Genomic DNA, 23,688 nt, shown 5'->3' on the forward strand with positions numbered 1-23,688 from the left:
ACCCCGGTTGGCGGCTCTTGAATGGGGTTTTTGACCGGGTTGGCGAGCCTCTCTACGCCCGGTCGCTGGCTTCCCCCGCCGGCTTCGCGCCAGCCGCCTCGGACGTCTCCACGGAGGACGCCGCCGCCAGTCGAGCGGCGGGCTTTCCTTTGGCTGGACACTCTCTGGCAAAGTGGCCCCCGTTTCCGCAGTACCAACAGAGGTTTAAACGTTGGCGGCGCGCCTTCTCGGCTACATCCAATCTGGGACGCACATTGCCCAACTGCATCGGCACCTCCTCGTTTCCTCTGGGGTATGGGGCTGGTGGCGGGGGTCTCCACGCTGGACGCGGCTGGATGCCGGCGGGAGCGGGAGGTTTTGCTCCGGCTCTTCCACTCTGGCCTCGGATCCACTGCTTCCTGTTGGCAAGCATGACTTCAGCCCGTAAACATTGATCAATGAGTCTTTTAAGAGAGTTTGGGGGGTCCACTTTGGAGATTTCCTCCAACATCTCGATGTTAAGACCCTCCCGAAACTGTCCTCTGAGGGCTATGTCATTCCAGCCGGTGTTTTGGGCCAGCACTCGGAACTCGGCTATGTACTGGGACAAGGGCCTGTCCCCTTGGGAAAGGCGCCGGAGTTTGTGGCCGGCCGCCTCTAAATTGTCCTCGATCCCCCAAGTCGCCTTAAGGTGATCCAAGAAGTTTAGCGCGGAACTTAGGTGCGGGGAGGCTTGATCGAACAGCGCCGTCGCCCAATTGGCCACTGGCCCGTCTAGGAGACTATAAATCCATGCCACCTTGATGTCTTCTTGGGGAAACTCGGCATTTCGGGCCTCTAGGTATGCCTGGCATTGGCGACGGAAAACATGAACCTTGGAAGCCTCTCCAGAAAACTTGGTGGGCAACGCCAGGGCAGGGAGACGGGCTCCACGTTCCTTCAAGCCCCGTATTTCTCCCTCCTGCGCATGGAGCATATCACGGATCCTATCCACTTCATCCTTGGCGATGGTGTAGCTGAGTGGTTGGTCACCCGGTCCGGCTCCGGTAGACATTCTGGCCTAGGTTAAATGGTGCTTAGGGTGGCGGAGTCAAACTGTCACGACCCAGGCTGCAGAGCACCAATACCCATACACAGAGGCCAGAATCTATCTAATATCTTTATTGAGGAAATATATAAAGTTAATAAAAGCAAGTGTAGGAAATAGTTCAGAAGTAGATCTTTCAGGAAAGGTCAAAATTAGTCCAGAGAAACAATGTCCAATATGAGATATTAAGGTCCAAAGTTGTAATCCAATAACCGAAACACTCACTTTGCCAAGCAAAGTGAGGGGAGAAGACAAGGTCCTTTAGTCCATGAAACTTAGGCAAGGCAAGGAAATAACTTGATTCTTGGATACAAGGCTTAATTCAAGGCAACAAAGAACAAGGAGCAAAAACAGGATCCGTGGTAAATTCGTGGCGAGGTCAAGGAAGGCAAGGCTGGGTCCGTGAAGCAAAACAAGGTCCTGGGAAGCAAGCAAGGCTGGAAACGGGAGCGTAGTCCACACACAACCTACTCCCGTAGTTGACGAATTGACTCCGCAAGATTCCTACGAGGGCAAAACACCTAAGTAGGGTCTCGGTTTCCCGCCAAGAGCAGATTCTCTGGGGAACCAGAAGCGAAAGCCATTCTCTGGGTCCAGATGCATGACTCCTTAAAGTTTCTCATGGGAAGCAGGCTAATCAACCATTTGTTTGGCCGCGATTCTCAGGCTTCTGCGATTAGCCTGTTGAGCTCCTCTCTGTTGTTGACAATAATCACGGCGAGAAAAAGGGGGAGATTTTGGCTCAGGGCTTGTTTGGCAAACTTCTGGAAGGCAAACCTCCTGCAGGTGCAAGGGTTCCAGTTCTGGCTGAGAAAGTTCCAATTCTGACTGAAACGGAGGAAAACCTAAGTTTTCCTCTTCATCTGTCACAACAGCGCTAGGAACGGGACTACATGGCCCATGAGTCATCACATAAGCCGACCTGAATATAAGCCCACCCGGACCCTCACCTGAGTATAAGCCGAGGAGGGGTTTTTTCAGTCCTAAAAAAGGGCTGAAAAACTAGGCTTTTACTCGAGTATATACAGTATATAAATGCTGATAACAAATCAGCATTTGCAAGCTAGTTAAACAGGTTTGTGTTCCTTTTTATGAAGCACAACTAAAGCATCTTCTGCAGAATTTACTGTAACATTGCAAGTTATTGCTAACAGAATCATGAAAATGTCTAAAACAGAAAACTTACTGCTTTCTCAATGTGACATCCTTTCACATGTTATAATAATAAATAATAATAACTTTATTTTTATACTCCGCCTCCATCTCCCTGAGGAAACTTGGGTGCGGCTTACATGGGGCCATGCCCAGGTAATTATAGTCAACACATCAGATAAAATACAACGATACATGTAAACATAGTAAAATAACAATGACGTCAAAACACGCAGTTTAAAAACCTGAGAAAAATTCATAAAAGCAAACTGGGCCAAAGTGCATTGGAGTGTATATTATAAACTGGAAAAAGAGGTAGGTGACCAAAATGCTACAGTTAATAAGAAAACTTGGGATGAAGTGGACGATTGTAATTATTTCCAGCTGAAGGAATAGAATAAAGTGCATCGAATATAGTAGTAGTCACTGGAACGGGATCTGTCTTAGGGGTGAATATTCATTCAAGCATGGCTATTATGTCCCCTCTTAGCCTTCTTTTCTCCAAGCTAAACACATCCATCTCTTTCAGCTGCTTCTCATAGGGTTTGGTTTCCAAACCTTTGAACACTGGGTCATTTTCTGTTGTTAAAAAAGAGCCTCTCGTGGGCTTAAAATGGCCCAGGAGAACCACAAGAAAATCCATTTACACCCTAAAGGGCATTTGAGGGTGTGTGAGGCATTTGTGCTGTCTTGTGGTCTTCCCAGGCCACTTTAACAGAGATTCCGAGACTTACTGTGCAGTTGCAAGAAACTACCATGTGTGCGATTTCACAGAGACCACAAAGAAGAAAAGAGCTTTCGCACTAATGAAAATAAAAACACGACTGCAGAAAGTGTCGAAATTAATTCAGGCTGATGGATTTTATTTCACTTAATAAAGCTGTTTTCTTTGCCTGCCAAAACATGCAATTTTGAGTCCAGATTTCAAGATGTGTTGTATTTTTAGATTTCAAGCTTTTCAAGATTGCTTTTTAGCAGCTAAAGGGGCTCTCTGTATCTTGTTGCTTGGTCAAGATCTTAGAACAATATAAAAATAACATTAGGAGAGAATCCTCAATTAAATTGATGCATTCACACACTTATTGATAAAATTGGGTTAAAGTTCCACGTTTATGTATGAGAGGAAGAGGTGTTTTAAGGAAATTACAGATTTACAACCTAATCCCATCCTTGTACATTTAGAAGTTAAATCTGACTGAATTAATTGGGATGTACTCCAAATGAATATAGGAGTACAGTATCAACCACTTTTTGAATTCTCATTGTCTCTGCACATTTCTTTGAGAGCTGGGGCAGAACATAGAATGTGGTGGCCTTAGCTGGCTGGGAGATTCTGGGAGTTGTAGTCCAACAAAGTGTGTAGATTTAAGATTTATGGAATTTGTTTTGGTTTTTACTAGAAGTCTGAAGTCCCAAATGTGAAATAATGAATCAAAATCCTTGTTGGACATCTAGAATGAAAGCCCCCGTTGCTTTAGAAGTAACTAAATGATTAGAATTACATTGGAAAAGAGTTACATTATTTATCATAGAGTCATAGAGTTAGAAGAGACCGTATGGGCCATCCAGTCCAACCCCAGCCATGCAGGAAAAGCACAATCAAAGCACCTCCAACAGATGGCCATCCAGCCTCTGTTTAAAAGCCTCCAAAGAAGGAGTTTCCACCACATTCCGAGGCAGAGAGTTCCACTGTTGAACAGCTCTTACAGTCAAGAGGTCCTTTCTAATGTTCAGGTGAAATCTTTCCTTTAACTTGAACCCATAGCTCTAAGCCCTAGTTTCCAGGACAGCAGAAAATATTCTCTCCAGTTCTCTCATTCCCTTTATAAGAGCTTCCATTACAAACTTAAACTGAAAACAGGGTTATTGTGCTTTCTGTTTCTTGTATTGATTGAGAATAATTCCTTTTTTAAAAATGTTACTGTCAATAAAACTTTAATTCAAAAAAGAGAATAGTTCCTTGAGTTCTAAAACCCAAGGAGTAGAGGAAAGGAGGAAGAGATCAAGATTGGATGAAGACCAGCATAGGTTGCAGTTGGAAAGCTCCCAGAGATTGGATAGGATTTCAGTTTTGACAATAGCGTGAAAGGAAGCTAAGAGATAAGCCAGAAAAAGGTAAATCAAGGTTTGGAGATAGAGTTATATTTTTGAACTGTAGCAAAAAATATTTTGTAGTCCAAACAGTCACTTTTCTGAGCCCTTGATCCAGATAATTAAAATTCCTAATATTTATTGCATGTCTATCAGATTTTCTACTACGTATATGCTTGCTATCAAAATACTACAGTAGAGTCTCACTTATCCAAGCTAAACGGGCCGGCAGAATGTTGGGTAAGCTGATATGTTGGATAATAAGGAGGGATTTACGAATTTACGAATTTAGCACCAAAATATCACGATATATTGAAAACAGGATTGCTGTATGTCTTTCGGGCTGTGTTGCCATGTTTCAGAAGTATTCTCTCCTGACGTTTCACCCACATCTATGGCAGGCATCCTCAGAGGTTGTGAGGCATGGATAAACTAGGCAAGGAAGGTAAATATATATCTATGGAGAGTCTAGGGTGTGACAAGAGTCCTTTGTCAGTTGGAAGCCAGTGCTAATGTTTCAGTTAATCACCCTAATTTGCATTGGAAAGGTTTGTCTCTTGCCTGAGGGGCATCCTTTGTTCAGAGTCATTAGCTGTCGTTGGGGCTCCTCTGCCCTCAGAGTGTTGCTTCCCATCTACTGTTCTGATTTTTGAGTTTTTTTAAATACTGGTAGCCAGATTTTGTTCATTTTCATGGTTTCCTTCTTTCTGTTGAAGTTGTCCACATGCTTGTGGATTTCAATGGCTTCTCTGTGTAGTCTGACATGATAGTTGTTGGAGTGGTCAAGCATTTCTGTGTTCTCAAATAATATACTGAGTCCAGGTTGGTTCATCAAGTGCTCTGCCATGGCTGACTTCTCTGGTTGAGTCAGTCTGCATTGCCTTTCATGTTCTTTGACTCGTGTTTGGGCGCTACGTTTGGTGGTCCATATGTAGACTCGTCCACAGCTGCATGGTATCGGTAGACTCCTGCAGAGGAGAGAGGATCCCTCTTGTCTTTTGCTGACCATAGCATTTGTTGGATTTTCTTTGTGGGTCTGTAGATAGTTTGTTGGCTGTGCTTCTTCATCAGTTTGCCTATGCGGACAGTGATTCCCTTGATGTATGGTAAAAACTCAAAAATTAGAACAGTAGATGGGAAGCAACACTCTGAGGGCAGAGGAGCCCCAAGGACGGCTAATGACTCTGAACAAAGGATGCCCCCCAGGCAAGAGACAAACCTTTCCAATGCTAATTAGGGTGATTAACTAAAACATTAGCGCTGACTTCCAACTGACAAAGGACTCTTGTCACACCCTGGACTCTCCACAGATATATATTTACCTTCCTTGCCTAGTTTATCCATGCCTCACAACCTCTGAGGATGCCTGCCATAGATGTGGGCAAAACATCAGGAGAGAATACTTCTGGAACATGGCCACACAGCCCGAAAGACATACAACAACCCTGTGATCCTGGCCATGAAAGCCTTCGACAACATATATTGAAAACATTGACTACAAAAATGCCTTGGATAATCCAGAACCTTGGATAAGTGAAACTCTGCTGTATTAGATATTGGCTGCAGCTCTTCTGAGCGTGAATATTAGATGTCCACTAGCCATTCTAAACACTCCGATCTCCAGGGAATGCTTAGAAAGTATTGCTGAAAGTTGCCAGGGAGGCAGATCTTCTCTCCCATCCTTTCAGCTCGAATGCATACCTAACGCTGACTGTGCATTTCCTTCAAGCTGGCAGAGGACCCAGAAGAGAACACAGACAGCCAAGTGGATGCCTCGTCCAGCCACACAGTGACCTCAGCCACAGAACCCCCCCAGGACGACTTGTCACGAGGGACGCCAGTGTCTCCCCTGGAGGGGGAACTCGTCCCCAGCGAGGAACTCCCCACGGACATGAGCAATTCCTCCACCTCCACGCAGGATGAAGGTGAGAGCAACCCTAGTCCTGCTCTAACCGTTAAGCCGGCCTCCCTTCTAAATCTTGGACTGGAATCTGGAGAGCCTGCTCCTCAACCATCTGCCTTTCCTCCTTCTCAAGCCGAGGTGGACGCCTTCTTTTCGGACCTTCCAGGCCGACTCCTGATTAACACTGTTTATCACGTTGGAGCAGAGAAGCTTCAGCAGATGCTCTTCAGCGACTCTCAGTTCATTCACAGCTTTTTGGATCAGCGCAAATTCACAGGTAAGCAGGATTGGAAATAACTGCACCCAATCTCTGGGTACACACATTTTTGAAAAGGAAAAAATAATGTCACATCTCCATGAACATGTGGAGACCACCTTTTGAAAACCACTAGTCAAGAAAAGCATGACCTTGTTAGAAGTCAATCCTTTGAACAAGTGATACAGTAGAGTCTCACTTTGGATAAGCAAATATCTTGGATAATAAGGAGGGATTAAGGAAAAGCCTATTAAACATCAAATTAGGTTATGATTTTACAAATTAAGGACCAAATCATCATGCTATACAACAAGTTTGACAGAAAAAGTAGTTCAGTATGCAGTAATGTTATGTTGTAATTACTGTATTTAAGGGCCCCCGGTGGCGAAGTGCGTTAAAGCGCTGAGCTGCTGAACTTGCAGACCGAATGGTCCCAGGTGCAAATCCCGGGAGCGGCTTGAGCGCCCGCTGTTAGCTCCAGCTCCTGCCAACCTAGCAGTTCGAAAACATGCAAATGTGAGTAGATCAATAGGTACCGCTCCGGCGGGAAGGTAATGGCGCTCCATGCAGTCATGTCAATGGCCACATGACCTTGGAGGTGTCTACGGACAACTCTGGCTCTTTGGCTTAGAAATGGAGATGAGCACCAACCCCCAGAGTCAGACATGACTGGACTTAACGTCAGGGGAAAACTTTACCTTTTAAATTACTGTATTTACGATTTTAGCACCAACATATCACGATATATTGAAAACATTGACTACAAAAATGGCTTGGATAATCCAGAGGCTTGGATAAGCGAGGCTTGGATAAGTGAGACTCTACTGTATTCATAAGCATTCATGTAATGGCACACTGGTAACTCAGCTGTTAAACTGAAGAACCATGTATTTGAACTGCCAAAAGGACAAAGACGCGCCACTACAAAAATATATTTAGTTAGCAAAGGATGGTTGTTTCTTTGAAGAAGAATGTACCGTATATACTCGAGTATAAGCTGACCCGAATATAAGCCGAGGCACCTAATTTTACCACAAAAAAACTGGGAAAACATTGACTCCAGTATAAGCCAAGGGTGGTAAATTTCAGAAATAAAAATGGATACCAATAAAATTACATTAATTGAGGCCTCAGTAGGTTAAATGTTTTTGATAATGATAATAATAATAAATACAGGAAAATAGTACATGTAATAATAGAGTAAAATATTAAATGCAATAATAATAATAAGATCAGAGTGAAATAATACATGTATTATTTTATTATGACACAGCAAACAAGATAGATATGCTGGATTTCATATCAGAAAATCACAAGTCGAACACTTCCCAAGTGTCTAGGACTGTGTGATGTATTTTCGGATGATGTGTGCAGATCCCAGCAGGGTGGCCTTTTGCAGTTGGCAGATCGTAATTTTGTCAATGTCTATTGTTTCCAAATGCCGGCTGAGATCTTTTGGCACGGCACCCAGTGTGCCGATCACCACCGGGACCACCTACACTGGTTTCTGCCAGAGTCTTTGAAGTTCAATCTTGAGGTCCTGATAGCGGCTGAATAATAATAATAAAAAATAGAGTAAAATAAATGTAATAGTAGCAACAATAATAGAGAAAAATAATAAATATAATAATACCAATAATAATAGAGAAAAATAATAAATGTACCATATATTCTTGAGTATAAGCTGACCCAAATATAAGCCAACCAGGGCCCTCACCCGAGTATAAGCCGAGGGGGGCTTTTTCAGTCTTTAAAAAAGGGCTGAAAAACTAGGCTTATACTCGAGTATATACAGTATCTTGTTTACTCATAAACATCTTGTATTAATTCACCATACAGGCACATTTCTTATTGAAGTTCAGTTACAGATATGATGTAGCTTCTCTGTGTTGAGTACACAGAGTATCGTTCTTAATGTCCATAGTCTTAAAGTATACTTGTACTCACTGAAGTCCATAAGCATATTGAAATCTCTAAACAACAACATGCATCCACCTCTACTGAGGTCTGGACACATACATCTGCTTTCATTGAAAACCAAACACACACTGAATACATTTGTCGCCATTTTCCTCTCTTTGTCTTCTGCCTCCTCAGATAATTTAGCCGTTGCTCTGTCGAGGCTTCTGCCTGAGGGTTTGGCTCTAGATCTTAGAAAATATTGTGTTGACTTTGATGGTACCTTTTGGTCTATTAAAAGACCCATTTTCATCTAATGATGTATCGGAATAAGTATGATGGCAGTTAAGGTCAAAGATACCTGAAAAATTATACACTGCACGATTTGCAGCTTTATGATGCTTTAAAATCATTTGTTGACTGCTTTTTAATATTTTCATAACTTCAGTAACCATATGAAAATGTGGACATTGTTTGTTAGTTTTTGCAATAAAAAGACCAAGGTAGTACTGTATGCTTTTCTCCTTATCTATATATATAAAAGAGTGATGGCATCAGGGCAGTGGACAAAACAACAAAACTACAGTCCCCCCCCAACCTTGAAATTTGACAACACAACCCATCATCCATGGCTCTAGGTTGATACAACAAAAAGAAAAGAAAAATAAAGTCCTAATTAGAGGGAGAGGAATAATTGTTTTTATCCAATTGCTGCCAGTTAGAAGTCTAAGCTCCGCCCACTTGGTCTTCTAGCAACCGACTCAGCCCAGGGGACAGGCTCAGTTAGGCTTCACTTAGGCCTCTTCCACAGATTATCTAAAGCCACAGCTTCTGCCAACCCAGAAGTTCGAAAACATGCAAATGAGAGTAGATGAATAGATACTGCTTTGGCAAGAAGGTAACGGCGCTCCATGCAGTCATGCCGGCCACATGACCTTGGAGGAGTCTACGGACAACACTGGCTCTTTGGCTTAGAAATGGAGATGAGCACCAACTCCCAGAGTCAGACACGACTGGACTTAATGTCAGGGGAAAACCTTTACCCTTTACCTTAACTACCACCAATTCCTCAATACTTTATTTCCCATACCACCATACCACCAACGCGTGGCTGGGCACAGCTAGTATATTATAATTTTGGAAGGGGTTTTCCCCATTCTGATAGTTCCTCTTTGCTGGTTCATTTTGTCAGTGTTCATATTTGTCTGCTTGTTGTTGCCATGTGTATGCATATTGATTTGTTTCGTATGCTGAAATGTATTGTTTAAACTATATCAAGCCATTTCTGCTCTTAATAATATTCTATTCTGTGCTCCCAGATGTGGCACTGACGTCGTGGACTGGAGACAACAAGTGCCACCAAAGCCGTGTCATTTCCTACACCATCCCCATCAGCAACCCATTGGGCCCCAAGGTTGCTGCTGTGGTAGAGACCCAGGTATGAGTGTCCAGTTGTTAAATGCAAAGTAGGGATGGAGTGGGATGCAGGTATGGCTGCAATATCATTTTGTAAGGACTCTACTGAATTAAGATGAGCTTTCTAACTGATTATTTGGAACATTAGGGCTGCAGTCCTGTCGATGTCGAATGCATTTACTGTATATACTCGAGTATAAGCCTAGTTTTTCAGCCCTCTTTTTAAGACTGAAAAAGCCCCCCTCGACTTATACTCGGGTGAGGGTCCTGGTTGGCTTATATTTGGGTCAGTTTATACTCGAGAATATATGGTACATTTATTATTTTTCTCTATTATTATTGGTATTATTACATTTATTATTTTTTCTCTATTATTGTTGCTACTATTACATTTATTTTACCCTATATTATTATTATTATTATTATTATTATTATTATTATTATTAATACATTTATTGTTTTACTCTGATCTTATTATTATTATTGCATTTATTATTTTACTCTATTTATTATTACATGTATTATTTTCCTGTATTTATTATTATTATTACAGTAGAGTCTCACTTATCCAAACTAAACGGGCCGGCAGAAGCTTGGATAAACAAATATCTTGGATAATAAGGAGGGATTAAGGCAGGGGTCCCCAAACTTTTTAAACAGGGGGCCAGTTCACGATCCTTCGGACTGTTGGAGGGCCGGACTATAGTTGGCCACCGAGCAATAATAAATAAATAAATAAATAAATAAATAAATAAATAATAAAGAGGGTTGGAAGAGACCCTTTGGGCCATTGAGTCCAATCCCCTTCTGCCTTTGTGCACTGAAAGCACAAGCAAAGCACCCCTGACAGATGGCCACCTAGCCTCAATGTTAATAATAGTAATAATAATAATAATAATAATAATAATAATAATAATAATAATAATAAAGAGGGTTGGAAGAGACCCCTTGGGCCATTTAGTCCAACCCCCTTCTGCCTCTGTGCACCAAACGCACAAGCAAAGCATCCCTGACAGATGGCCACCTAGCCTCAATGTTAATAATAATAGTAATAATAATAATAATAATAATAATAATAATAATAATAATAATAAAGAGGGTTGGAAGAGACCCCTTGGGCCATTTAGTCCAACCCCCTTCTGCCTCTGTGCACCAAAAGCACAAGCAAAGCATCCCTGACAGATGGCTACCCAGCCTCAATGTTAATAATAATAATAATAATAACACAGGGTTTTGGAACACAATACTCCTGACCTTACAATCGGGTTAAAAACAAAGTATGGATTGTCGATGGTGCCATCCCAGGTGACAGCAGGACTGAGGAGAAACAACTGGAAAAGCTGACATGATATGAGGATTTAAAGATCGAATTGCAAAGACTCTGGCACAAGCCAGTCAAGGTGGTCCCAGTGGTGATGGGCACACTGAGTGCAGTACCTAAAGGCCTTGGCCTGCACTTAAACACAATCGGTGTTGACAAAATGACCACCTGCCAGCTGCAGAAGGCCACCTTACTGGGATCTGCACGCATTATTCGCCGATACATCACACATTTCTAGACACTTGGGAAGTTTCCGGCGTGTGATCCAGTACAACAGCCAGCAGAGTGTCTGCTGTGGACTCATCTTGTTGTGTTAATAATAATAATAATAATAATAATAATAATAATAATAAGTAAGGGTTGTAAGAGAAGAGATCATTGGGTCATTTAGCCCAACCCCCTTCTGCCCTTGAGCCGTGGGGGCCGGATAAATGGCTTTGATGGGCCGCCTCCGGCCCCCGGGCCTTAGTTTGGGGACCCCTGGATTAAGGAAAAGCCTATTAAACATCAAATTAGGCTATGATTTTACAAATTAAGCACCAAAACATCATGTTATACAACAAATTTAACAGAAAAAGTAGTTCAATACATAGTGTTATGTTGTAATTACTGTATTTATTAATTTAGCACCAAAATATCATGATATATTGAAAACTTTGACTACAAAAATGGCTTGGATAATCCAGAAGCTTGGATAAGCAAAGCTTGGATAAGTGAGACTACTGTAGTAGTAGAAGAAGTGCTGGCACACTCATTTGGCCAACAGTGAGTGTTTGTGTATAGATATGAATGTTGGTACAGCATTCACACTCATCACCTTTTTGCTTTTCTTTCTTTCTTCCATAACCAATGTCCAGACTCTCTTCCGTGCCAGTTCCAAGAGTGGAGGTTGTGTGATTGACTCAGAAGTGATCACACAGGGCATCCCCTACCAGGACTACTTCTACACAGTCCATCGATACTGCATCACTGCAGTAGCCAAGAGCAAGTCCCGGCTCAGGTACAGGCTCCTCTCTCTCATTCCCACTCACGCAGTGAAGTTCTGAAACTTTTAAATTAACAGAGATGCTACTTTCTTGTTTGTGGATAGGTGGATTTTCCCTGCAAAAATATATTATTATGAACTATTTCTTCTGATATAGAGTATATAGGACCGGGTAATTAGGTCCGTTAATTTTTTTAGAAGACCTATTATAAGGAAAGACAAAAGATGCCAGAATTGGTTTATTGAGAACTTTTTGAGTTCTCCTTGGGGACATGGCTTTGTAGACAGACATAATGAACACTTGCATTTCAGCATGTCCCTCTACATCTCTGCTCATCCCCTTGACAATGTCATGTTTTAATAACCAAGTTGGGAAGTCTTGATCTTTTGTTGCATTTAATGTGAAAACTTGTTAGTTTTCACCAAAACCAGCAAATAATTTAATGCCTAAACTAGCATATTTAATGTGAACATTGCTAGGCAGGAATCTACTCTATGGATTTCATTTTTTTCTCTGTCATTTAGAGGCCACCAGAACAGTTTGAAGATAGAGTACACACCCTATTTCCCTACCATATTAAGCATTCAATTGGGAAAGGATTGTTTCTTTTAAATCAGGACATTTCTTATAGAGGCATAATAGTATCCGTTGCTAATGTTAGACGGTAATGTCTATCTATGCAACACATTTTGCTCTAAAATACTTCTGAAACTGCATGGAATCCTGGACAAAGTTCAAGGTTTCATTGCCTGCCTTTTAAATTATAGATCTAACTATCAACCATGCTGTTGGAGGTTTAGGGAAGTTTTAAGGCAAACTATCTGGAGGGAGTTGAGTTAGGGAGACTGAGGTTATAGAAGGCATGGAAGCTGATGCAGCACCAGCAATTTCTGCAGAAATAATGTAGTACAAATGCAAAAGGAATGCAGCAAGTAAATATATTAACAAAGGGGGGTGGGGAGTCAAACATGCTTGAACATTTCGAACCAGGACCACCCTACCTATAAGTAAATATTTAGTACCATAGATCCTTTATTTACATTTGTATTGCGTTCACCAGCCATACTTTGGATCTGATCAACTATTGGTGAGGAAACCTAAAAGCTCAGAACAGACTTGTTGACCAGAGCTTAGAAACTTTACTTTTTAAATTATTATTATGCTAACTGAGCCTCCGGTGGCTCAGTGTGTTAAAGCACTGAGCTGCTGAACTTGCAGACCGAAAAGTCCCAGGTTCAAAGCCGGGGAGCGGAGTGAGTGCCCACTGTTAGCTCCAGCTTCTGCCAACCTAGCAGTTCGAAAACATGCCCATGTGAGTAGATCAATAGGTACCGCTCCGGCAGGAAGTTAACGGTATTCCATGCAGTCATGCTGGCCACATGACCTTGGAGTTGTCTACGGACAACGCCGGCTCTTCGGCTTAGAAACGGAGATGGGCACCAACCCCCAGAGTCGGACACGACTGGACTTAGCGTCAGGGGAAACCTTTACCTTTACTAACTGAGGGATTCTGGGAGTTGTGGTCTAAAAAAGTAAAACTTCCAGACTGCTTTTGGTTTTGTCTGGAGAGCAAGATTACAGAACTGATAGCAAGGCAGATGAAATAATCCTCCTAAGTCCTTCAATTCTGGACCAAACACAGCCAAAGCCTAGTCTCTCTTTCCATTCTTTGAAAATATGAGTTTACTTTGAGGATTAGGATTCCTTGGGGACAGAGGGAGGGGAAGTGATAGTAGCTTGGTCTGACTTGACCAGAGCAACTTGTCTTTGTGACAGAGTCTCCTCTGAGATCCGGTATCGGAAGCAACCATGGAACCTCGTGAAGACACTCATTGAAAAAAATGCATGGAGTGGTGTCGAAGAATATTTCCAGCACTTGGGTATGTGAAGCGAGGAGCAGAGCCTCGACATAAGACCTACTGTCAGAGGTTCAGGGGATGGTTTTTCTCTTGCTGTGGATTCCAATCCTGGCAAAAAGTAAAATGGCATGATTTCAATATCCATGACTCTGGAGTGTATACATACATGACTTTTCATGAAGAATGGAGCAAGGTGATGGTGGGCAGAGGTTGACATGTAGACGAGAACAACCTTTTGTATTCTGTGACCCTTTCCTATCTAAACCCAGCATTTCCCACTTGACTGTTTCAGAGTTGGCACTGGTACAGGCCGAGAAAGCCCTGCTAGAGGAGAGCTGTCACGGTAAAGAACCGCGAGGGATCTTGTCTGGACTGCGCCGCAGGAAACGCACGCTGAGCTGGAGAGCCCCTCATGTTGAACCCCCAATTCCCCCATTACCGGAATGTGAGGGAACCAGTCGGGCCATTCGACCCTCAGGTATGCTCCTGTCTATGGGAAGAGGGTGAGTTGGGAGCACCAACTTGCCTCCTTCCCTTCATTTTTGGTTGACTATGCAGTAGGTTTTGTAGAACTCCAGCAACCTCTACGTGATCTCCCTCTCCTGTCTTACAGGCAGCCTTACCTCACGACTTTCGGAGCAGCTGTCGGAACAAGGGCAAAGCCAGACGGTGTCCACATTCATCCTCATCATCAGCCTGGTGTAAGGGAGTTACTAGCTTGTAGAGGCATGAGTGGAGTGTTTGGGGACAATTCAAAGCCAGGATATCTCTGGTCCTCCTTATATTGTTGAGCTACAAGGGTTATCCAGAAAGTAGATTACGTTTTGGAATTAAAAATGAACAAAGTATAGGAGAAAACATTTACCATATGCAGTTGAAAACCATACCCAAATACCATTCTCAACATAGTTGCCATTCAAATCTAGGCACTTATCATAGTGATGAATGAGCTTGGCAACTCCTCCCCCACAAAACTCTGCCGCTTGCGTCCTCAACCAGCCAGTCACCCCTTTCCACAGCTGCGCATCGTCGCCAAAATGCTGTGTTGAGGACGCAAGCGGCAGAGTTTTGTGGGGAAGGAGTTGCCAAGCTCATTCATCACTATGATAAGTGCCTAGATTTGAATGGCGACTATGTTGAGAAGTGGTATTTGGGTGTGGCTTTCAACTGCATATAGTAAATGTTTTCTCCTATATTTTGTTCATTTTTAATTCCAAAATGTAATCTACTTTTTGGATAACCCTCGTATATCTTCTGGTAAGACTGTTGAGAGTTAGACTCTGCAATCTGTGGAAAGGCCCACAAATTCCCTATTTTGCCACCATAGAGCACAAATGGGACACCGAGTGGCAGCGACCACTGCTGGAAGTGTAGCCAAATTACTTCTGGTTGCCATTCTGGCCAAAATCTGGTCCAAAAATGAGTTTGGGGGGAGTTGAAGAGTCCTGGGGCGAGAGAAGCCAAGTCACAGCATTTGCATGCATCTTGGACCAGTTTCAGTTGGGCACTTGCATTCCTCATCTTTGGTTCCCACACAACATTATTTACCTGCTGTCCTCCTACACAGGCTCAGATTTCACAATATGTTAGCTGTGCTGCTGCCATTGGAAACAGGAAGTGCACACTTAATCCTCTCTGTCGTATTTGAAGATAATTTTAGCCCAGATGTCACAGTGTTGTGTGTGTTTTCCTGCTCTTAGTCCCACACTGTCAGGCTGTATTGAAGGGATGGATGGGAGGGCATGGATGGTTGGGGCATCAAGACATGGAGAAGTTGAATTAGAAGCTTAAGTATGTTCCATTCTTAGAATCTCATGGTAGGGTTGGATGAAAACTGTAGTACAGACCCTAGAGAACTGCTCCCTATAGGTGTCAACCAAACAGAATACATGGATTAAATTGTGTAATTCACTATAACAGTGGATCTCAACCTGTGGATTCCCAGGTGTTTTAGCCTACAACTCCCACAATTCCCAGTCAGTTTACCAGCTGTTAGGATTTCTGGGAGTTGAAGGCCAAAACATCTGAAAACCCACTGCACTATAAGGTCTTTCTGTGTTGTCTCTAGCACTTCTAGCCCAACACAGATAAATATACCATGTGAATTCAGTTCACCACTTTATTTCCAGTGCTGTAGAATAGATAGGTGAAGGTAAAGGTTTCCCCTGACATTAGGTCCAGTCGTGTCTGACTCTGGGGGTTGGTGCTCATCTCCATTTCTAAGCTGAAGAGCCGGCGTTATCCGTAGACACCTCCAAGGTCATGTGGCCGGCATGACTGCATGGAGCGCCATTACCTTCCCACCGGAGCAGTACTTATTGATCTACTCACATTGGCATGTTTTCGAACTGCTAGGTTGGCAGAAGCTGGAGCTAACAGCGGGCGCTCTCTCCGCTCCCCAGCTTTGAACCTGGGGCCTTTCGATCTGCAAGTTCAGCAGCTCAGTGCTTTAACACACTGAGCCACTGGAGGCTCCTTGTAGAATAGATAGAGAAGGGGAAATAATAGTTTAGTGGTAGTTCTGTGGCATTTCCAGGTAGTTCATATTTCTGTTGAGGTTTATGACAGGCACTTCCAGTTGAACGAATAAGGATAAGGATAGGAGGTTTTGGATAAAACCTGCTTCAGGAGCCTCGAGACCCACCGCCAGTCTGAGAAGATCACATTGTATTAGGTGAACAAATTGTGTAACCTCAATATAAAGATTTTCCTTTTGTTTCTAAAATCACACCCATCCCCACTTCTTCTGAATGGGCAGCTGCTGTTCAAATGGTACAGACAGCTAGCAATTCCTTGTTTTAAAAGTCGAGAAAGTGTTGGAAAGAGAAACCCATCAGGATAGGATCTTCTGCTTGTTTTTTGTTTCTGTTTTGCTGGGGGTGAGGAACAGGAGCAAAGCTTCACGCCTTTCTTTCTCTCCTTCTCCCATTTCTGCCTCCGCACAGGATCTGTGTGAGGTACTGTATGCAAACGGTCGCTCCGTGCTTCTCTGGTCCAGGCACTCCTTTAATCTTGCTCCCCATCCCGCTCAGACCCTGCTGCTTACACAAATACCATCCTTTCCTGCCTTTGACTTTTGCCAATCATGTCCCATTCCCCTCTTTCTACCACTGTCACAAATGGCTTCTTTTCCTGCCTCTGTCCTTATTGATTTGGCTCTGTTAGTCGCCTTAGTTACTCTGTCCTGGTGTTACAGTTCATCTCCATTTTCCTTATTTGCTGTATTCCGATTGTTCATTTCACTTACCGTGTTTCCCCGAAAATAAGACAGTGTCTTATATTAGTTTTTGCTCCCAAAGATGTGCTAGGTCTTATTTTCAGGGGATGTCTTATTTTTCCATGAAGAAGAATTCACATTTATTGTCGAACAAAAAATGAACATTTATTATATACTGTACAGTAGTTGTCATCACAAACCAACATAATCAAACCAGACAAACTATGAATCCTGCCAAGAATTTCTTGTTACTACATAAATATAAATAATATAAAATTTTAATATATTATTACCATTATTTCCATGTACAACTGGTATGTACATTTACCGATCCTGCAAGTTCTGGTGTTTTGTTTGGTGGGCGCCAGGCATGCTTCCAAACAAAACCTTTGCTAGGTCTTACTTTCGGGGGAGGTCTTATATTTAGCAATTCAGCAAAACCTCTGCTAGATCTTATTTTTTGGGGATGCCTTATTTTCGGGGAAACAGGGTAGTGGTTGTTTTGTGCTCAAGACTGTGACATACTCTGCCCTATAAGGAAAGCTAAGGAGATTGTACACTTCCATAACTAGGTAGCCTGAAATGTTATCCTAAGGCAGTGATTCTCAACCTGTGGATCCCCAGATGTTTTGGCCTTCAACTCCTAGAAATCCTAACAGCTGGTAAAGTAGCAGGGATTTCTGGCAGTTGTAGGCCAAAATACCTGGGGTCCCACCGGTTGAGAACAACTGTACTAAGCAAAGTACAGAAAATGGCACTGATACCTGATTTTTTGCCTTCTCTAATCTGCTCCCAGCAATAATAGTGAGAGACAAGAACCTGTGTAAGCTCCTGTGTAGTGATACTCTCTTCAACTCCAGTCTTCATCTCTGTGGCTTCTGCGTTCACTTTTCGCTGCTCACACGTTTTCAGAACATATTGTCTTAGCCCTGAGGACTAGAAACTTTTCTTGAGTAGGAAAGTAAGACACGTGAGAGGCTGCAGATTCATCAAGGACCAGCTTCAGCCCTGGTGCACAATGGCAGGCCACACATGATTTTGTTTTAACTTGATGTTTGTGTTCTTTAGCTCAGCTGAGATCCCATTCTACATTTACAACACAATTTTAGTGTAGTCAATAGAGGTGTGCATGAAATATTTTTCCTTAGTTTCTTTTGTGATATCGTTTCATTTTGACTGTTTATCTACACAAAACGAATGATGACATTTTCATACGAAACGAGAGGCGACACGAAATTGAAAGCCACACAGTCATCATGCTTGCTTTCGTTTCGTTTCTGTCGCATAATAATAAGCAGGTACTGACAGAGGGCTTACACCTGGTGTGTACCAATGGGTGTTAATATAATTATCTGGGAATCTAACCTTAGCCCGGCAGAAGGAGATGCCTCCTGGTTAGATCTGATCTGTGGAAAGGGGGTTAAGGTAATATATATATATATATATATATATATATATATATATATATATATTAAATATATAATACAGTAGAGTCTCACCTATCCAACATAAACGGGCTGGCAGAACGTTGGATAAGTGAATATTATTTATTTATTTATTTACAGCATTTATATTCCGCCCTTCTCACCCCGAAGGGGACTCAGGGCGGATCACATTACACATATAGGCAAACATTCAATGCCTTTTAACATAGAACAAAGACAAGACAAATATAGGCTCCGAGCGGGCCTCGAACTCATGACCTCCTGGTCAGAGTGATTCATTGCAGTTAATTGCAACTGTCTTCTTCTCCCGCCTGCGGCACAGCCCGGGCCTAATATGTTGGATAATAAGGAGAGATTAAGGAAAAGCCTATTAAACATCAAATTAGGTTATGATTTTACAAATTAAGCACCAAATCATCATGTTATACAAAAAGTTTGACAGAAAAAGTAGTTCAATACGTAGTAATGCTATGTAGCAATTACTGTATTTACGAATTTAGCACCAAAATATCATGATGTATTGAAAACTGACTACAAATGCGCTGGATAATCCAGAACAAATGCGCTGGATAATCCAGAACATTGGATAAGCAAGTGTTGGATAAGTGAGACTCTACTGCATATTATAAATATAATGATCTGTTGAAAGGGGGTTAATGTAATAATATTAATATTATTAATAATTAATATTGTTAATGACAGTACTCTGGGGAAGATCCAAACATTTTAAAAGTTGGTGGGCTAAAAGGGATCAAAATGCCCTCCATGTGTGGTGATTTTCACCCCAAAAACCGAGGGGGGGGGGGATGAGCCTCGGAAGCCCTCCCATTGCCACCAATGGCACGAAAAATTTTGCGTTTTTCGTTAGCCAGACGAAAATTTGTGTCGTATAGGCGACCCATTTTCGTTAGTGGGACACAAATAAGAAAATGTGATGACACGAATGAAACTACACAAAACGAACAGCAATTCCACACGAATGCACAACTCTAGTAGTCAGCCATCACTTTAGAAGTGTATAGAGCTCCTAATCTGAAAGGGTTGTCACACATCATGTCTGGCAGTTTCCTAATAATAGTGGAGTGCTTGCTACCACTACTTCAGCTAAATGGCATGAATTCCTTCTCTGTCTTCCATACTAATCCCTACCTGTGTTAATTCCTATCTTTGCCTTCATTAAATACTGTGATCTGATAAGCCACTGATATTCTAAAGAGAGATGTCAGATATTAGCAACTTCCAGTCAGTGCAGAATACAGTAGAGTCTCACTTATCCAACATGAACGGGCCGGCAGAACGTTGGATAAGCGAATATGTTGGATAATAAGGAGAGATTAAGGAGAAGCCTATTAAACATCAAATTAGGTTATGATTTTACAAATTAAGCACCAAAACATCATGTTATACAACAAATTTGACAGAAAAAGTAGTTCAGTATGCAGTAATGATACGTAGTAATTACTGTATTTACGAATTTAGCACCAAAATATCACGATGTATTGAAAACATTGACTAAAAAAATGCGTTGGATAATCCAGAACGTTGGATAAGTGAGTGTTGGATAAGTGAGACTCTACTGTATACCAATAGGAGGTTGTGCCTTATATTTTTAATGCTATGAGGAGGGAGTGAAGGAGAAATGGGTGATCTCACCAGCCTTGAATTCAAGATAATCTGTATGTGAAGAGGCTTAAGGTGCTGGGGAGGGACTGTAGCTCAGAAGTAGAATTCATGTCTGGCTTTGAAAAGGTCTCCATCATCTCCAGTTTGAAGGATTAAAGAGCAAAAGACCTCTGCTCAGAACCTGGAAGAGCAGGAGGAGACCATTGTAGGCAAAGTGGAGAAGTCTCTCGACAATTTATTTATTTATTTATTTATTTACAGCATTTATATTCCGCCCTTCTCACCCCGAAGGGGACTCAGGGCGGATCACATTACACATATAGGCAAACATTCAATGCCTTTTAACATAGAACAAAGACAAACAAACATAGGCTCCGAGCGGGCCTCGAACTCATGACCTCCTGGTCAGAGTGATTCATTGCAGTGATTCATTGCAGCTGCTCTCCAGCCTGCGCCACAGCCCGAGCCTTATATCTTGCCTTTATCCTTATACAGGAAGCATGGCACTGTACATACAATGAAACATCTTCGTATTTTTTGGGAAAGACGTTTATCTTCTGTTCAAAATGACTTTGCCTTGCACTTTACACATGGGGGATCGTATTAAAGCAATGTGTTATGTAACTCATGACGAAGCTCCCCAACTAATGTGCTTCCATAAGCATAACAAATTATGTTTGTTTATAATCCATTGCATTTTCCCATTACTTCTTAAGATGTATTCCTTTGATTATAAGATGCACCTTTTCCCAATATAAATATCTCTTAAAAAGAGGGTGCATCTTAGAACGACACACACGCACACACATATATTTCTATTTGACAATATTGGTTCTTAAACCATAAATCGTTTTTCCATAATACTTTTGCAAGTGTTGCTAAGTGTATTCCTTTGTGTTAAGAACTACACTAATGTAATGAATGAGAACACAAATAGTGGATACCTTGAATAAAGTATTCATTGCAATATATACCACTACTAAACGTAAGAGATTACATAGGGACGGGACTATGATCTACCACTGTTTCTAGCCAAACCCAGTTTATATTGATGTTAAATACGACACCATAATTCCCTTCGTTTGCAGCTTGTATAACAAGTGCCACTAAAAGTTGTTTATATAGAAAATAATATTACATCACCTACAGTACTTACATACTATATACCATGCTTTCCTTTTTTTACGTTTCTCTATAGATTATAGACACCTGTGTTTTTGAGTTACTGAATATAAGCCCACCAGGACCCTCACCCGAATATAAGTTAAGGAGGCTTTTTTTCAGTCCTAAAAAGGGGCTGAAAAACTAGGCTTATACTCGAGTATATATCTGTGGAAGGTCCAGGGTGGGAGAAGGAACTCTTATCTCTTGGAGGCCAGTGTGAATGTTGTGAACCCTGTGAGGCTTTTAGCTATTGTGAGAAAGGACTCAAATTAGCACCAGCTAACTTGTCTTCAAAAAACTGTCTTTGGGGACTTAATAGGTGTCGGATCAATTTATTCAAGGGCCGTACTTGCTTCAGATGTGGAAGGTTGATAGTGTTTTTTTCAATATAGAGAACCCTTCAGGCATGTGAGCAATCTCTCTCACCATCTGAAGTGGTAACCCTCAGTGGTTGCTTCACTTTCTAACCCATTTCTGCTTCTCTGCAGCCTGGTGGTTTTGGTCATCCTCAACATGATGCTGTTCTACCGGCTCTGGTCCCTGGAGCATACAGCCCGAACTTTCGAATCCTGGCAGGCTTATGCCCTCTCCAACGGGTGAGAAACTGGGAAGAGATGAAGAGTGGGAAAAGGATAAACAAAATAGTAAAATTACTCTATCTTCCGTCTTATATTCATAATCAGAAATATTCATTTAGTTCTGGAATTCTATTACAATTAAAACATTGTCAATATTCCACTTCAAAGGGTGGGAAAGCAGCACCAAGACTTGTCTCTGTTTGGAAGGCACCATCTTAACCATGACTCTGTTTAGCAACATTAAAAAGTAATTCACTGGAAGCCACGAGGCTTTGGATGATACTTGAAAAGATAATTCGTGGTGAAAGAAATGAATCGAACAGATCAAAGAAAACACTAAAAGTTTGCAAAACAGTTTAAATATTTTTTATTGTGTCAGAAGCGAACCGAGGGTACAGTTGTAATGTATTTGAAAACACAAAGTTAAAAACTTGGCATTATACTAAATGTCCTTTGACCAGAAGCTGGCCACTTCGAGTGCCTCTGATGTTAAGTATACATGAAGCTGAATGTCATAAATGGAAAGACTGAAAAAATACTGAACATTGCTCCAATTTTAAAATACATTGCCATATATTCATATAATTTAATATAATATATATTAATATTATATTATATTAATATAACATATCATATATATTATAATATTATATTATATTAATATAATATATAATATATATTATAATATAATATATATTAATATAATATATATTAAATTTAATTTAATATATCTCTATATATAAAAGAGTGATGGCATCACGGCGACTCACAAAACAACAAAAGTACAGGCCCCCCAACCTCAAAATTTGACAACACAACCCATCATCCACGCCTCAAGGTTGATACAACAAAAAGAAAAGAAAAATAAAGTCCTAATTAGAGGGAGAGCAATAATTTTTTTAATCCAATTGCTGCCAGTTTAGAGGGCTAATCTCTGCCCACTTAGTTGCCTAGCAACCAAGGGACAGCCAGGTTTCAGTTAGGGGACAGGCAGATTTAGGCCTCACTTAGACTTCTTCCACAGATTATCTAATTTGCACTGGATTATATGGCAGTGTAGACTCAAGGCCCTTCAACACAGCTATATAACCCATTTATAATCTTATATTATCTGCTTTGCACTGGATTATCTTGACTCCACACTGCCATATAATCCACTTCAGTGTGCATTTTATATAGCTGTGAAGTAGGGGCCTCATATAATCCAGTTCTGAGCAGATAATATAAGATTAGAAATATACAGTAGAGTCTCACTTATCCAACGTAAACAGGCCGGCAGGATAAGTGAATATGTTGGATAATAAGGGATTCAGGAAAAGCCAATTAAACATCAAATTAGGTAATCGTTATACAAATTAAGCACCAAAACATCATATTATACAACAAATTTGACAGAAAAAGTAGTTCCATGCTATGTAGTATTTACAGTAGAGTCTCACTTATCCAACACTCGCTTATCCAACGTTCTGGATTATCCAACGCATTTTTGTAGTCAATGCTTTCAATATATCGTGATATTTTGGTGCTAAATTCATAAATACAGTAATTACTATATAGCATTACTGTGTATTGAACTACTTTTTCTGCCAAATTTGTTGTCTAACATGATGTTTTGGTGCTTAATTTGTAAAATCATAACTTAATTTGATGTTCATTATCCAACATATTCGCTTATCCAACGTTCTGCCGGCCCGTTTATGTTGGATAAGTGA

At 41.4% G+C, this 23,688-nt stretch overlaps 1 protein-coding gene across 1 annotated transcript in view; it reads left to right on the forward strand.

Moving 5' to 3' along the window:
- The window catches only part of gramd1a (GRAM domain containing 1A), an 88,581-nt gene that overhangs the window by 59,142 nt on the left and 5,751 nt on the right, over positions 1-23,688 (forward strand). Inside the window, exons 11-17 of the mRNA XM_062962561.1 lie at positions 6,039-6,489; positions 9,687-9,805; positions 11,962-12,104; positions 13,867-13,970; positions 14,242-14,427; positions 14,563-14,650; positions 21,887-21,994. Of these exons, the coding sequence (XP_062818631.1) occupies positions 6,039-6,489; positions 9,687-9,805; positions 11,962-12,104; positions 13,867-13,970; positions 14,242-14,427; positions 14,563-14,650; positions 21,887-21,994 (1,199 nt within the window). The remainder of the gene's footprint in view (positions 1-6,038; positions 6,490-9,686; positions 9,806-11,961; positions 12,105-13,866; positions 13,971-14,241; positions 14,428-14,562; positions 14,651-21,886; positions 21,995-23,688) is intronic.

Source organism: Anolis carolinensis, unplaced genomic scaffold (genome assembly GCF_035594765.1).
Source record: "Anolis carolinensis isolate JA03-04 unplaced genomic scaffold, rAnoCar3.1.pri scaffold_10, whole genome shotgun sequence".
Lineage (NCBI taxonomy): Eukaryota > Metazoa > Chordata > Lepidosauria > Squamata > Dactyloidae > Anolis > Anolis carolinensis.